This window comes from Aethalodelphis obliquidens, unplaced genomic scaffold (assembly GCF_003676395.1).
Source record: "Aethalodelphis obliquidens isolate GAN/ISIS:26980383/991018 unplaced genomic scaffold, ASM367639v1 scaffold88, whole genome shotgun sequence".
In the NCBI taxonomy this organism is placed as follows: Eukaryota; Metazoa; Chordata; class Mammalia; order Artiodactyla; family Delphinidae; genus Aethalodelphis; species Aethalodelphis obliquidens.
Window position 1 is genome coordinate 4,986,124 of NW_020838032.1, and position 17,286 is coordinate 5,003,409.

General features: G+C 41.9%; 1 protein-coding gene across 4 annotated transcripts in view; it reads right to left on the reverse strand.

The window, feature by feature from the left end:
- Positions 1-17,286, reverse strand: part of NTRK2 (neurotrophic receptor tyrosine kinase 2) — a 383,599-nt gene that overhangs the window by 223,323 nt on the left and 142,990 nt on the right. For 2 of the 4 annotated variants that reach the window (XM_027094183.1, XM_027094182.1), the window contains exon 14: positions 1,020-6,187. The exons of the other annotated variants lie outside the window; for them this stretch is intronic. In XM_027094183.1, the coding sequence (XP_026949984.1) occupies positions 6,150-6,187 (38 nt within the window). In that variant the 3' untranslated portion in view covers positions 1,020-6,149. Of the gene's footprint in view, positions 1-1,019; positions 6,188-17,286 lie in introns of those variants that run through there. 4 annotated transcript variants of the gene reach the window in all.

The window sequence follows — 17,286 nt, forward strand, 5'->3', positions numbered from 1 at the left end:
CCCCCCACGTGCACCACCTCATTCAACTCTCATAGGAACCCAGTGAGGAGGCACTACTACTATCATCCTCATCTGAGGAATGGAGTCATGAAATAGCTTTCCCAAGGTCATTCAGTTTGTGAGCAAAGCTGGGATCCAATGCCTACCACCTCAAATTACCATACAACTTTCCAATGGCCAAAAAAACCTGTTCTCAGCTCAGGAAATTTAAAAGGGCCTTTAGAGAAAGCACAAGTCACCAGCACTAACCAGGCTCTTTGAAGACAGTCAGCCTACTTGGCTCAGTAGAACATCAGGTCACGTTTTTCTAATCCCTAAGTCTTCGATTTGGAGCAAAAACCTTTGCAAGGTTACGAGAAGGTGAAAGCAGTCTCAAATGAATCAGAGCTGGGAACCTTGCTTTTAGCTCCTATCCGAAAAGGGGAAAACGAGGAAGAGACAGTGTGGCCAGGCAGGAAATGGAGACCAAAGGAGTGTGAAGTACGGGCACCAGGTTAACAGTCAAGGTTCAAGATGGTACCTTATCTCCGTGCCCACGTGTCTTCCTCTCTCTCCCCCTCCCATGAAGCACAGGTCATCATGTCCATTTGACCACAAAGTTACTTAGAATGGAGGGGCAGAGCACCAAGTATACCTCCTTCAGGAAGCCGAGTCATTCCAAGTTTTGAAAATACCGAAGAATTTCTCACTGGATGTAAGTTTTATTTTTTTAATTCCCTTAAACTTTTCTGTTGTTTTTCAGGATTGCCTTTTAGCCAATGAAAATAGATCTGATGCAGGAATCAGTAAACCATAAATGTATTACTCACATTGATGAAAATCTTAAAGGTCGTATTTTTAGAAGAGATTTATTTCAGAATCTACAGTGGATTTGGGACTCCCCCCAAACTCCCAGTGACATTTCTCACACTTGCTTCTAACACCTTTAGTCTTGGACACCACCAACGACACACGGGGTGATGGTATGTACTTGAAGAAGGGGGGAAACATACAAGTCCCTACAGAGAATGCAAGACACATGGAGATAAATTATAAAATTTTATTGGTTAAAAAAAAATGAATGAATTCAGCAAGTACATTTATGGTCTATCCACATTGTTAAAACAGCACTTAAAAATAAAATAAAAATGATTATCCATTATTTACAGGAAACATGAAAAAAATGACTTTAAGACCTGGAACATTATGGGGAAGAAAACAGGGCATGAGAATGGTTCACAAGCTGCCTATATGGATTACAGCAAATGGATCTAAACACGACATGAGGATTTGTCGTTCTCTGGAGTCTCTTGCTATTTTTTTCCTTTTTGTCTTTTCAGCTTCACTGAGGTATAATCAACAAAGAAAACTGTAAGATATTGAAAGTGTACAGTGTGATGATTTGACATATGTATACACTGTGAATAGAATCTCTTGCTATTTTATATTTGTTTACAGAAGCTCCATTCATAAATAGACTGTCTTAAAATAAAGGTGGTGAAAATCTCTGTTCTTTTCTTTGCCTTTCACACACTTATTTTTCTGTGAAAACTAAGACTCCTGACATAGCCAATGTCAACCCATCTTGGGTGCTCACTAAGGACCAGCCCAAGGCTCCAAGCCACATTAGCCTGAATTAAACTCAGGGTGATTTCTCTGTCAAAATCAGATGGCTGGAAGGTCCCTTTGTTCCTGAAGACCAAAACAAGGAAATGGGCTAACTTGAGATGAAAACTGCCTTCTGTAACAACCGTTTTCATGTCACTTTCTGGATTGGGAACTCTGTTAACTTAACTCAGCCTGGCAGCACCCTGCAGAAAATTACATCCTTGCCCTGTCCAGCGGGGTCCTTAACCTTCCCAGGTGCCCTTGAATAAACCTGACATGGTTTGCAGGTGCTGTAGGTGTGTGAACACAACAGAACACACTTAATAGAATGGCTACCTCTGTCCTAGTTTCCTGGGAGTCCAGTCTGCTGAGTGGCAGAACCCCAAGGGGTTCGCCGACCTTGACCACACAGGAATGGCACAGCACACGTGGCTGCATGCAGCCACCCTGTGAAGACCCTGGATTTTATGGAATCTGTCTGTTACCTAGAGTCTGGACAAAAGAAGATGAAATGAGCTTCTATTGTAGTGGGAGGAAATTAGATGAAAACAAAGGGAGGAGTTCTAGACAGAAAACAATAGAGCAGGTGAAAGCGGAAATCATCCACTCTCCGGTGGAGGGAGAGAAGAGTTAGTATCAGCCCCGGTTACTGCTTTGATTCTATTTTGCAATGGGAAAAAAAAAAAAAAAAAAAATTGGTGTGTGCAAAGCAACCAATAAAGCAAATAAAAATAAACTCTCAGTTTGTCATGGAGTCAATTTGGAGTGTTAGAGAGAGAGAAAAGAGCCAAGGTTTTTAAGACAATCAAGAAAAAAATAAAGAGGAGAGGAAAAGCAGTAGCGCCTCCATCATGCTGGCCCTCACTCCTGGCAGTGACCTGAATTCCTGCCTGTACTCCTTGAGCTGTTTACTCCTACAGCTGCTGAATCCTGATGGCCTCTGCTCTGTCTGAGGGGGGAGCTGCAAGCCTCAACCACTCTGGGTGTGATTCAGGATTACCTGAAGGACTTGGAGCTAAAAGCAAAGCTCTGGGTTCTGCATTGCGGGCTTGGAGCTGGGTTTGTTCACGTCTCATCTCTGCTCCTTACTCTTGGAAAGAAGACTCCGTGGGTCAAAATGAAACCAGTCCCTGCTGGAGACCAGGAGGGAAAATCCTTGAATCCGACTGTCTCTAAAGTATGCGGGGATTCACTTCGCCTGTTGAGAGATGGACCTCCTTTGGCCTCAGACTGATGTATCACATGATGACAGCGGGAGTTTCTTCATCTTTCTCAGTTGCCTCGGAGGGTCTCAGTGGGACCTGATTCAAGATACAGGACCTGAACCACGCCTCTTGAAGATGACACACCTGTTTTTCTTTTACCAATGGCCCTATCGGTATGTTAAGGACATCTATGAAATGGGGCCATGTGCTTTCCCATCTGAACCTGGCTGCCCCTGAGAGGGCCAAGCGACATGAACACCGGTGAAAAGAAAGTCGTGTCAGACAAAACAGGAAGTAGGACTCACTAGGTGCTTCTGGCCACGTGGAAGTGGAGCCCACTGGGGGATTGGGGGAAAGCATTGCTACAAGAGAGTTCCAGGCAGGGTGAGAGAGCCAAGGTCCCAGCTAGCGAAGCTATAAGACAGCCCCAAATTAAGTGACATGCTGCAGATCCCCGGGTTGCTAAACTCAAGGGTACTAAAGCGCTCGACGGCGGTGCCAGGAAGTGTGTTAGCAAAGGCAAGATAGTGGGATACGTTAAGAGAACAATGATCTTGCTTTAAGACCAAAGTAACAAACTGGCAGCCCACAGACATGTTTTGTTGGCCTACATAATGTTTTAAAAATAACTGAGCCAACTTTTTAAAAATAGGGACATTTCAGATAAAATGTCCAGGTTTCAAGTTTCTCTTAAAGAGTCAGAAGGTTTGGAAATTTGGGCCTATCCTTGGGAGGCACGAGTTGGCTGGGTCTAGGTGCCAGCTGCCCCACTGGAGCGGAGGGTGTTCACTTATCCGGCTCACGTTGTTCATTTAGGGTACCTGCCTCGAACTGAAATGCCACAGCCTTGTTGGAGGGTGACAGACTTGATTTCAGCAAAACTGCCGCCTTTCCTTCTGTGATGCTGAAAAAATGCACAATACGTGCCTTTAGGAAGCTCGAAAAAGATTCCTTATAGGGGACATCAAAAGCAAAGGATGACAGAGGTGGTCTGGAGTACAGAAATGAGAAGCTGGGTTGCTGATTGAGGTCTTCAGGGATTAAAAAAAAATGAAAAGAACACAAGACCATACGAAACCATTTTCCAATAGCCTGATGGTTTCATCGTTCCCTAGGAGATGTCAACTGCTTGTTGATAGATTCAATTGCCTTATCTGTCCACTTTTCTCCATTTTAAAACAAAAATCTACCCTGCAATTCTTTTAGCTGCTGAGGGCAAATATTTTTTTTTTTTTTTTTTTTTTTAGGGTCTGGGATACTTCTAAAATAGTCCTTAAACTGTTCACTGCCTTTTTATAGCTCCACGGAATAACATAAAAGCTTTAAAAAAAATTGGACCAAATGGCCGATATTTAAGAACCCTTGCCGTCCTGACAGCCTCTGCTTGGCTCTCAGTTTGAATTTCATTTTTCTTTCAGGGGGCAGGATTTCTACAATTAGCTGGCCTTTTTGTAAATCAACACTTTGGGGAAAGATCAAAATCTAAGTAGTGACAGGAACAGTCATTCAACAGTGAGCAAGAAAATGAGAATTCAGAGAATATTGAGACCTCCCCATACACAGGGTCAGCTGCCCTCACACTCAAATATCTTCTTGGAAAGACAGCTTCTGAGAACAGCAGCCTGTTTATGCTTTGGAGAAACCGCCCTTCTTTCAGGAGTGGGTATAGAATAGCCAAGTCAAATGCTGTAATCCATAGGACTCCGTGAAATGTCTGCATCAAGCAATAACATACTTAGTGGCTAATGTAAAAGATAGAGTATAAAATATTCATCACGCATAACCTTTTTATATCAAGCGGTGCCTAAATGGATCCTGGTTTATTGAGATTAATGCCTTGGTTACACAGGATTCAAAACAATGTTTCCAAACATGTTGGACTAGTTAAAAAAACTATAAAACCTTAAAGCTGAACTGCAAAACTTTAGTAACCATCTCCCCTCCAAAAAAGGCTTTTTGAAAACGTCAGTAAGTTTCCAGTTCAGCTGTGGCATCTATATGCAGACGCTCACAGTCAGAGCCAATTGTGTTTTCAAACAAAATGCTCCAGGCCTGGCTCTGAAGTTCCCCTAACAAGAAAGGTGTGAAGCGGGGCAGGGGCAGCCAAACCTCACTTCAGGACAGGGATCCTGCCTGCTGCACACTAAGCAAAGCGTACAAAGGCCACCGTGAAGGCCAAGTGTGTGAGACAGTTGTCCACATAAGACTAAGGCAGAGATGCAGGATTCTGTAGCTCTAAGGCTGCCCTTGCAGCATTGAAGCTGGACATTATAAAGCACATATTCATTAGCGACCTGCCACCTCTGTGCTGCTGGGGTCAGGAAGAACCGTCCAGCCCAGGAAAACCCAGCAGAGTGTAGTACGTTGTAGGGGGACTAGGCTTCTTAGAATATAGTCTCCTGCTCACAGCAGGCCAGCCATTCTGCTCACAGGCCTTTTCAGAGTAGAAAAGCTGCACTTCTGTCATGGGAACAGCATGAGATGCTGCGGCCTTCTTACTCGGCAAACTTCTAAAAAGCAGGTGGATCACAGAGGTCAAATAAAAGGACATATGCACCATATGCATATATCTCACTCTTTTTCTGGAACTGACTATGACTAACTGAAATCCACAGCCCCTGACCAAATAGCTTTTTCTTTTCTTTTTTTTTTTTTTTTTGCCTGGTGATAAACTTTAAGGAAATCGTTACTGTTGACTGCGTGGCTCCGGCTGGCTCTGGACCTTCATGACCAGTGAAGGAAAGAACCTCTCAGGGATACCCCCAAGTCCCCACAGCGATGGTGGATATGCCCTTAACTCTTTTAGTCACTGCATTCTAGGTGGGAAAGTGAAACTTTTTGAATTCAATACTGATTAAACAACAGCAGAAAACAATGCTAAAATTCATGTTAAATGGAGATTAGACTGTTTAGTGTGTACTTACACCTGTCCCTAAATTTAGATTTTTTTAAACTTTACAGTTCACCTTTAATAAACAGAAACATTGAAAATCAATACATTTCCAGTATGGTCAAACAGCACACCTTTCCAAAGAGAAGCACAATCCAATGGCATTTCACTTCCATTTTGTATTTGAACGATTGTGAGAACAAAAGAGAAGCATTAATTTAAGATGTTATCTTGACTTTCTTAGCTGCCTGTGAGCTGTCTCTGCATTGGTGTCCCCCATTCACAGCTCACAGCACCTGCAGGCTTCGTGCAGTATCTCCTGCAAACACCACCCACATCTACCAGAAAACCCCAGATCAGTGGCACTTCCCGGGAGAAGCCAATGCCAGCCCCAAGAGTCCAGCTTACAAGGCAGCATCAACCAACAAGCACCACAGCCCCTTTCTCTGTCTTTTCCTTTATTTCAGCTACCCATCCAGTGGGATCTTATGAAACAAAACAAAACCTAAAAGAAACACAAAATAAAACATAAGTCATGCTCAAAAGAAAAATCAATGGAAATTAACATGCAAGTACAGTCACTATTAAAAGAACATAATAAATAAAAATCAAAATTAAGACACAACATGGAATATGCTTGAAAACATAAATACAATATAATTACAAAACAGAAATCAGGAGAAAATGGGAGTCTCGTTACCGAGCAACTTAGTTTTAAACTTAAGACCGATTTTACGTGGCACATGAAACACGGGAAAGAAATGCAAAGGATTTCTGCACACGGTTCCACCCACAACTGTATCAGATGTTAACATCTTAATTTAAGGAGGAGAAATCTGTGCACAACATAAGATGACTCCTGAATAATTTTTATATATAGGGAAAAAAATAAAATTCAACAACAAATATCTACCCAAATTCTCATTTTCTTTTCCCGTCTATAAAACCAAGTTATTTCTAAAATAACTGATTAATTACTCAGCCATATCAGAGAACTGGCTGGCTTTAACCAGTACAATATTGAGCCCACATGAAGATTTAGATTCTTTTTCAGAAATCCTACTATTAAATAATTAACCGCCTATATTTAAGTACCATACCATACCTATGGCACATATATATAATCTATTACATAGCATATGGTATACAACATGAAGTATATTGTATGTATATACGTTACTTACACAATATAAGACATATAATGTCTAGTACATATAATATATAAAACATATATAATACTTAACATCAATTCACTCTACAAACATTTACTGAGAACTGACCAAATAGTAGACACTGTAATGCATGGTGCAAAAATAAAGAAAATGGATTCCTTGACTTCAAATACTTCATTGGCCACAGATGGAGAAAGATGAGGGAATAACTTACACAACAGGTAAAAGCTAATCTACTTTCTGTGGGGCTGTCTTCTAAGCTCTTTGCCAAATCAGCCCTTTTAATGTCACTATAACCCTAGGAGATAGGTTCTATTATTGCACTCTCTTTACTGGTGAGAAAACTGAGGCCCAGAGAGTGAAGCAGCTTGCTCAAGGTTAGACAGCTAGTGTGTGATGGAGCTCAGGTTCTGACCCAGGCGCTCGGCTGCTATAGCTACCCTGTCATGACCTTATGTGGAGGGACAAACTCTCTGTGAGCTTGCCTATGAAAACCCAGCAGGAACAGGGAAGGGTCTATCACATAGAATTCTGTGGGTAATGTGCATGAATCTTCATCAGATTCCTAAGTGACAAAATAGATGACATCATAGTAGAGACCCCCAAGATATTTCCAAGACATTTTAAAGTTCAGCTTTGGAAGACGCTTCTAAACCCTACCCTCCAGACTCTCTATCTTCCTCAACCTGGTGTTTGGTCTGCCAAGTGCTGGTGTCATCTGCCTCCAGAGCTGTCATTACCATCACTAATCTGTATCATCATTTACTACAACATTAAAAGAGTCCATGGAGCTTAATTTCCATGGCATTTCTCTCTCCCGCCCCTCCGAGTCTCAGGAAAATAACTGGGGACAGAGGCCAAACATCGTTTATGGATTTAATCTCCCACAAAGCATTGAGAATTTAGGAAGTACACAGTGGGCACATAGCTCGAGCATACCAAATGAACTAACCAAACACCTGAGCTATCCTTTCAGGTTTTAAGAGGGTGGATCTCAAATTCCTTCCCACTGAAACAAGTGGATTAATTTGAGGATGCCAAGTTTGCCAAAACAGGAAACACTTGGTGATACAAATAGAAGACATCACCCCCAAACGAAATGATTTGTTGATTCAATATACCAGTTTCTCTGCACATGCAATTCTGAAGGGTTTATTTGATGAAAATAACAGAACAGATTAAACTGCTAATGAAAATCTTATTTCCACTGGGGTTATGGTACAGGAACTTGAAAAGTGTACTGATGTCAGAGTGTTTAATCGGAGCCAGGCCGCTCTTCCTTTGCTTCTATTTGCCACTTTCTTCTGTCATGAACTTCCCCAACCTCCACTACAGGCTCTTTAATTATTCCAGTTGGGAGACACAATTTGCTTGGCTAAATGCAAGCTCTCTCGGACTGCCATCCACTCAGGCTGCAACAGCATCTTCCCCATCTAGGCTGATGTCGTGTCGCTCTTTAACCTTCTTCTGCTTTGCCTTTGTACCCTTCTCAGAGACACACATCTCAGCTCCCCACACCCATGCAAGAAAAGCAAGTGAAGCCACCCTAAAAACACACTCGATGACTTTCTTGAGGAAAAGCCAACTTGTTACAATGATAAGCAACATGCAGTGTCTCTGTTCAAAGCATCACTTATACCACCCCTCACCTCAAGGAAGGCACGTCAACCTCCTCTCCATACCCTTGATTTTCACATACTGTTGATACACTTAAGATACACCACCATCTCATGAAAAATTAGTTTGATTTAAAGACTTGACTATTTATAAGGAAATGCATCCAATGCTTCATGTTTCCAAGGGGTTGACAGTAAAATTCAATTAGGGCCCCAATTTACCTACCGGGATCTTATGACTTATGCCCTCTCATGTTATAAGAAACTCACAAAAGGGGCCACAAAATGATATAAAACAATAGATAATTATTTTCTCCTAGTGAGGGGGAAAGTTTTTAGACCACAACAAATGGCTGAACATCTTGTGGGTTTAGCAGCCAAATGAGCTGTCTAGCTTCTGAGCCTGAAATATAGATATTTTGACAATGTGACATTATGAAGCGTTTGCAGAATTCCGATGGTGTACGGTAGTTATCGTGACAACAGCTCCTTTATCAAAAACAACTCTAGAGAAACTCTGCCACCACTGCTTACACTTAGTTGAGCTAAATAAGAACAAGGATAAAGCAGGTGCTGAATGAGAAATGTGATGTAAAGTTGAAAGCAGAGAAGAAAAACCCGGATGTGTCTCTGCTATTTGCTGATTCCGGATCTGCTCATTGACCTCTCCAAAGGGAAGGACTGGGGGTGGGGGGGGGGGGTGCTGAAGGTCAGTGAAGCACTGTGCTTTCTTTGCCATTGGCTTCCGGCTCATTTAGATTTCTTTACATTCAAACGTGCACACATTTTCCTCCTATTACTCAGAAGCAATCAGCCATAAAATGGCAAGGATCTGCAGTACATTTAAATTAACAGCAATTTATCTGGAGCAAAAAGGAAAACTGCTGAGTCGAAAGGATGCGAAGGGAGCGGAAGAAAGATGCAGCTGCAATCTAAAAAAGCAAATCTTATCACATTTGTCTTTGGAGAAGTAGAAAACGGCCAGCTTGGTGTCTGCAGGGCACGGTGCCACTTTGGAGACAGGATGGCGGCTAGGGTGCCAGGATAGCAGCTCACCTTCATTGGAAAGCAAAGCAAAGCAAATGTCCCCAGAGCCTTCTGGAAAATGTTTACCAGGTAAAAATCAGAGAATATACTCCTGTGTTCTCATAGTATTAGGTACCTAGGAAATGGTGGGGGCAAAAGGTTTCCTTCACAATGTTAGACTTGAGCCAGGTGCAATTCCGTTTTATTTCAGCACCTGGGCTTAAACCCCGATTGTCCTAACTTGACATCTGTGGAACATTTAATATCTGTTGGTTGTTGCATCAACTAGCCCTTGCTGTCATGCTTTTTCAATTTTATTTTATAGGTGACTCAGCCCGAATGGCTGTTGTGATATGTCCAAGGTCACCCAGGAACACAGTGAGAGCTGATATCTAAACCTCTGGATGGTCAGTCCATCTTTTAAAATGGTATCACCTACACCTGTGGCAGAAATTTCCCAATAGGTAAGTTTAGGTCCTGGTACTTTCTTCTCTGCACTCATTCCAAAAGTTGCTTGACCATTCTTCAAACACCCCTTTTGCTTCCTAAGGATGTTCCTTTTGTCTACACACCATCACGCCTCCTAAGATCTCCTTCCACCAAGCAAGCCTTCACCATTCTTGAGGATCCATTGTAAAAGCTGTCTCCTAGGAGAATTTAGTTCACCCCCTCTTAACTTCTCTGGCATTCTCTTCCATTCATTCACATGTTCTTCTTTTGTACTTTTGCTAAACTCATATTTCTTTTCTGTTTACTTTCCTGCATCCCAGACTTTAAGCACAGGAGGGCAGAGAGAGCACGTCTCCACATCTTCTATGCCCTGTGCTGCCTCGCATGCTACCAAGGACAGAATGCATTTTAAGTTTTAGTATAGTAATATCTAAACTCTGAGTTTTATTGGAGAACTTTGATGGACTTGATAACAGAACCAAAATGGAAGAGAGGAGAGGAGACAATACAATGTAGGGTCCACTGCTTCTCATTGGTAACTGGGTTAATCAAATCACTTCAAACTTCCTGTACAAAATCACACATTTGGTCAGAAGTGTACTGAAGCTTGCAGAGTTAGACACAAGAACACCCAGTGAGTTCCTCCTGAAGCATTTTAAGCTCCTGGGGTAAAAGGGCTAGACTTAGTTCATTCTAATTCTCACGATGATCAAAATTATGGGGTGTGGGAATGGAGAAAAGGAAGCTGTTGTCCATTTGTTAGCTGGAGGCAAAAAACTAAAGCAAATGGCTGAGGGTAGTCAGCATAGCTTTTAAAGCTCTGGTTTGACTTTGCAAAATGAAGTTTAGTTATGAGCTGAAAATTAAAGCAGGAAACACAAAGTTCTTGGCAAAGCTTGAATATGTAAGGAAAGCAAAAGCCACTGCACAATTAAAATTCAATGATTCTAAGGAGGATGTGATCTGATCAGCAGGGCCTTATGAAAAGTGGCCTGGTGAAAAGTGTCCAAGGCCACAAGCACTACCATGTCAGGGACTTCACATGGGATGGGGAGTTTATCCAAAGACTCAGGCCATTGCCGTTATCTGGGGAATCACCTAAAAGTGCTGTAGGCAGAATAGGGAAAAAAAAGATAGAGCTTGTGGTTTCAGGGGCATTAAAATACTCAGAAGGCTTTCACTACAACCACAGTGAGAAACCTGAATCAATCTATTGTTCTCCTGTGGGGTGTGTCTTGCTTTCTGGCTTATGATAATAAACATATATTGCAAAATCTATAGGGTAGCTCTTTGTAAGGTGAAATGATATCTTCTTAAAGACACTGCTTCATGATTCTCAGACCAGACACTCACCAATGACTCAAACATTCAGTGCATAAGCATGGCATTATCAATTTCATTATAGAAGACCATGTACTTGCTGCTGTCACAAATATAAATTTGTGTCTAGATTTGTTTTTGCCAAAATACTCCAGACAGTGATTCTTCTTAGTACCTGAAGCCAGAGTACTACAGTCTAGTGTCCAAACAGGAAACAAATGACATAAAACCTATTGTTCAATTAACCTATAACTATAGAAACCAGCAAGAACCTCAAATACACACAAAGGAAGTTGCTCAGCTCTGCTCAGTTGTGGGTGAAACCACTGACCACAGACCAAAATGGATCTGGAAATAAATTTCTAGAAAAGTAAATAATGCATAACAGAAGCAAGAGAAAAGAAGTGGACATGGGTCAGCCAGAGCCCGTCTGATGGTGATGATGGTGGTGGTGGTGGTGATGATGATGATGGTGGTGGTAATGATGATGGAGGTGGTGATAATGATGGTGGTGATGATGATGGAGGTGGTGGTGGTGGTGATGATGGTAGTGATGATGATAATGGAGGTGGTGATGATGGTGGTGATGGTGGTGATGATGATGGTGATGATGATGGAGGTGGTGATAATGATGGTGGTGATGATGATGGAGGTGGTGACAAAGATGGTGGTAATGGTGATGGAGGTGGTGATAATGATGGTGGTAATGATGATGGAGGTGGTGATAATGACAGTGGTAATGATGATGGAGGTGGTGATAATGATGGTGGTAATGATGATGGAGGTGGTGATAAAGATGGTGGTAATGATGATGGAGGTGGTGGTGGTGATGGTAGTGATGGTGGTGGTGATGACGGTGGTGATGATGATGATGGTGGTGGTGATGATGATGACAGTGGTAATGATGATAAGGGTGGTGATGAAGATAGTGACAATAATGAAGATGAAAGTAGGAGATGGAAGAAGGAAGAGCAGGAGGAGGAGGAGGAGGACTTAAAGGAAAAGCATTGCTATTGATACACTTGGGAGCATGTAAAGAGGGTAACCCCAGTTATTGGAAATTGAACATGGAGATAATAAGGTCTCAGAGCAGTACCACAAATCCATGTCCAAGTTTAAGGTGATCCTTCAAAGAAGAGAGTAGGTAAAAATAAAATTTGTCCTGGAGCACCGCTTTTTCATTAGGCACTCCAAGCCACACTTCAGAAACAGAGTTTGAAGATTATTAATACTTAGGATGCTTGCTAAGGAAGCAACTATTGGGGTGTCTTTGGAGTGCCCAGTGTCTCTGCTTATTATTGCAAAGCTGAAAAGTCAGACCCACTAACGGTGCCAGTAAAGCAGAGGAAGGTCTAACAAATTACCTTCACCTGAATAGAGGTACCTCATAAATCTCATCTCCATTTAAACTAGCAAAGTGCACAAGATAATGAAACCTCAGCTAAGCACCAAGTATTCCAGGAGGCAAAACAGAGAGAAGTGGAGTTGATAATCCCCATGAACTGACAGCAATAAACATGAATTATCCAAATTTGCCTGAGAACAGGCTCGGAAACAAAGGCCTTTGTGCTGTCTGGCAGTGGACATCTTGGGAGGTGGGGTGCCGTCCGATGATCTGGTGCAGACAAGGTGAAACTGCCAGAGGCCACGTCCTGAGGACTTACCTGTGGCTCTTCAAGGAGTCTAGTTTGTGCGGCCGCTCCCCCACGCTGCAACGGTTCCCTCTCTCATGTGTTGCTGCTGCATCACTCCCTCCTCACTGCCCAGCCCCGCAGGCAATGACATTACCTCCAGCTGCCCTGGTTCCTGCCCCCAGACCACAGCTCTGCCTCCATGGCTGCTGCAGGCACACACAGCAAGCTGCCTGGCTTCAAAGATCCTTCTCTGGCCTCCGCCTTTTATCCAGAGAAGTGGATGTGCCCAAATTCAGAAACAGGAGATGATCATGGGGCGGGAAGGAGGTCCTCCACCCAAACGTGCCCTTTTTCGCTGGTACCTTTTCTCCAGGACACCATTAGCAGAAGGACTTCCATCATCTCAGATGTTATCTCACTAGAATGAGAAATAAAACGTGCCTCTGCTCCACAGCATCTGAGATGTGATGGGGAATTTTGGGTCTGGAAGGTGCTTCACCTGCCCTTGGTGAGCCTATGTGGGACATTACCTGACACTTCTCTTGCAGGTAAAAGTTAAAAGTCCCAGATCAGACCCTTCAGAAGTGAATCCAACTCAAATTCCAGTGGTCATCTCTTACCCTAGCAAGGTTTATAAGGTAATATCCCAGAACTGCTCATCAGTCTAAAAGAGTACCAGCCCATTCCCGCCACCAAGAACAGGATCTATGCTCCAGAAGTGTTTCTCCATCAGGTAGAACCCACAGGATTCTGGTGCCACAGCCAATGGTCTGCACGCTCCTTATGAATAGTAGGTGACCCATTTCAAAAAGCCTCAATAAAATGAAGGTCACACTCTATTCTCGATAGGAAACTTGAAAAGTGCAAAGTCAATCCCAGAGTCACAGCCTTATATGCATTCAGACTTAGGCAGCCAGCAGAACCCCTGACATGACTTAAATTAACCCCGAAGTTCTGGAAGTCTCCACTGTTGTGACATTTTTATTTGCTCAAAGAGTTCATTTTGGAAAAAGTCCATCCCACCTCACTACCCTGACTAACCCTGCAGCAATGCGTTACGGCAGCTGGACATATGCCAACCTCAGAGTTGGCATGGCAACACCCCTATCTGAGAGATGGAGAGATCCTCTCGATGCCTTGATTCTTTCATGTGGTAACACAGAAAGTCCCTTCATATTTCTTTGGTTCAGGTACAACTCACACATGGAGAAAACTCTGAATTTTCAAGAGAGTGCATTTTTACACACACCAGATTTCAGTTTATTTTCCTTTTTAAATAAAGTATGCATGGCATACATGGCATACCAAATATAATAGCTTGGTTAAGAATTATAGCAACCATGCCAAGAAGCAACTAGAACCAAGACACTGGAAAAACAATGTATTCTTGGTTTTTTTTCTTTTAATGAAAATTTAGTATAGCCAAACATCTGACATTATTTTAAGGAATGTTTTCCATACCTTAAGGAAGTTCTTTGCTGAGTCAAAGTGACTAAAAGGGAAAGGCTATTTACCTTGTAACTCTACACATATTCTTAGTTCAAAACAGAAATCACCGTCTACGTAAGCACAAGAGGCATTCAAAGAAAGACATGTGAGGGACAAACACATCGCCTTATGTGAAAGCTGTAACAATTTTAAAATGTCACATAGACGAAAGGACAGAGTATAATTACATGGGCATAGCAGGAATGATTGGAGTATAAGTTTTTTCTTTCATTCTTCATAATTATGGCCCTTTACCATCCATCGTTTAACTATTCAAGACCCTAGAACTTTACTCACAAGCTACCACTGGAATTAGAATATTAATTGCCTCAACTGCCCATTCTAGAACAGAGATGAAATAAATCTAATATATTGTGATGACTAGAGTTGATATGAGTACCTAATACTCTCCATGCCATTTACAGTTTCCTCAGCTCAAGACAGTTGCTAGAATTATGACATTTAGACAAAGTGCCAAGCCTTAGAAATTCCAAACTGTCCCACTGATTAACAAAACACAGTTGGAATAATCTCTCTCCTGACCTTGGTCCACCTTCACTGAGCCCATTTAGGACTTTGTAGTAAATGCTCACTATGACTTTGAACCAATTAATGACTATATCCTTAAAGCTCTCAAGATTGGAAGATACCTTCACAAATGCTTGCCTGGTTCCAGGCTGTGTAACCAAGTGTCTTTCACTTTCATCTCCCAATTTTCCATCTTCCTGATTTGTTTTTCTGGGCTGTCAAAATGACTTTTTGGGGATATATATTCTCTCTCTCTTTTTCTCTCTCCTTCTCTCATGTCTTACTGTCTCTGCATCTCTGGGTCCTTCTCTCATTTTCTCCTGTGGACTGGGAAGAACTGCGGCATATGTTGACATCACTATATTTGTTTCTCGAGTGGAACTTATGTTCTAAATTCCAATATGATATGGTTTCCTCTTTAAAAATCCTAATATAGAGTCTACTTTATTGGAAGTTATCTTGCCATTGTGCTGCTGTGGTTGTTTTGTTTTGTTTTGTTTTACTCTGATAAAACACGGGGGGCAAAGAACATTAAAGCTAAGTACCAATCAGAAATGAAGATACACCATTTCTGAAAATATTACTAAATAATGTAAGCAAGATAAATATGGCAATTTATAAAAATCTGGTTTCCCTACACCTTTTCAAGTATACATGAGTCACATTTAACACACTTCTTTTGGGAAGGGGGCTATCATTTGCTTACTGTGAAATGAAAAGGAAGGTTAGCACTTCCATTTTACAGATGAAAACAAAGGCAGAAGGGGGCTAAGTGATCATATTTCGTTTAAGTATATGATTTTTAATGAATTACAGTTGATTTACAATATTGTATTAGTTTCAGGTGTACAGCAAAGTGATTCAGTTATACATATGTGTGTGTATACATGTATATATATTCTTTTTAAATTCTTTTCTATTATAGGTTATTATAAGGTATTAAATATGGTTCCCCGTGCTATACAGTAAATCCTTATTGTAAGTATATGTTTCACTCACTAGTCACACAGTAATAAGCCACCTTCCATTGTGATAACAGGATACCAAAATGTTTTTTTAAATTATCTTGTGTAATTCAGCCTAGCACTTTAGGACAAAAAATTCTCCAGCTTCCTATCCAAAGTAAGGACCTCTGTCATCCACCAAGAAACAAATGCCTCAGGAACCAAGGGGACTTTAAAGTAGATGAACCCTTGCTCCACCCACCACTGGGGTGTTGCTGGGATGCCCTTGTGCTACTCACTAAATAATCCTGCCTCAGTGCTTTCCAGATTTCCAGTCACAGTCACGAGCAGGACACTCTAACCCTGCATACAGTCAATTCAACAGCCACTGCAAACAACTGCTTTCAACTGCATTTTCAGTCACAGGTCCAGATAAATTCTTTGTTATGAGCTATAAAGTAAAAACGCCCAGAAGGGAACTTTGCCCAAAACTTCCATCTTCACACTCCTGCAAAAGGGTGGTCCTCTCAGTTAGAAGCCCTGGGATTGCTGGAGGAGGGCTGTGCCGAACCATAGCTACCAGAGCCAATGGGCTGGCCGAGGGTCCTCTCCCACCACTCTCAGGAGGTAAGATGCTTTTTGATGACAAAATGGTGGCCACTGGTTGGTGATATCACTGAGTCTGAAGACTGGCCAGTGCCAGGGATTCAGGGATTTCACACCCATGGTGGAAGACATCTGAGAACCATTCCATGGCTTCAGTTCACTTCCAGAACCACAAATCAAATTTGCAAAAGGATTTTGCCTTCATCCACAGTTCTAGGAGTCTACAGTTCCACAACTGAGGAATACACATAGATAACAAATATGAAACCTCACCTTGATAGATTTTCAGCTTGCCCTTGTCCTAGACACCTGCACCAGCTGCTCCAAGGCCAGGAGAGAGCCTCCAGACACACGTCCTCTAGATCCAGGTTTGCCTCTGAGACGTCGCTCGCTTGTTTCCTCCCATCTAACACCTTCCAGCAGTAGCTAAATGAACCAAACCCTAACTAAATTTAACTGGCTAATTGCACCTAAATTACAGTCACAAAGTCCCTTCAGAAGATTCAGTCAATTTCTTGAGGGAGAAAGTAAATGTTTTACTATATAATTATAAACTTAATTAACATAAAATAAATTAATTAGGGTCGTGTGCTCGTAATGAACACCACAGTTTAGCTGTTTATTTTTTTGTTTTGTTTTTTCTTTTTTTTTTAACATCTTTATTGGAGTATAATTGCTTTACAATGTTGTGTTAGTTTCCGCTGTATAACAAAGCGAATTAGCTATACGAATACATATATTCCCATATCTCCTCCCTCTTGCATCTCCCTCCCACCCGCCCTATCCCACCCCTCTAGGTGGTCACAAAGCACTGAGGTTT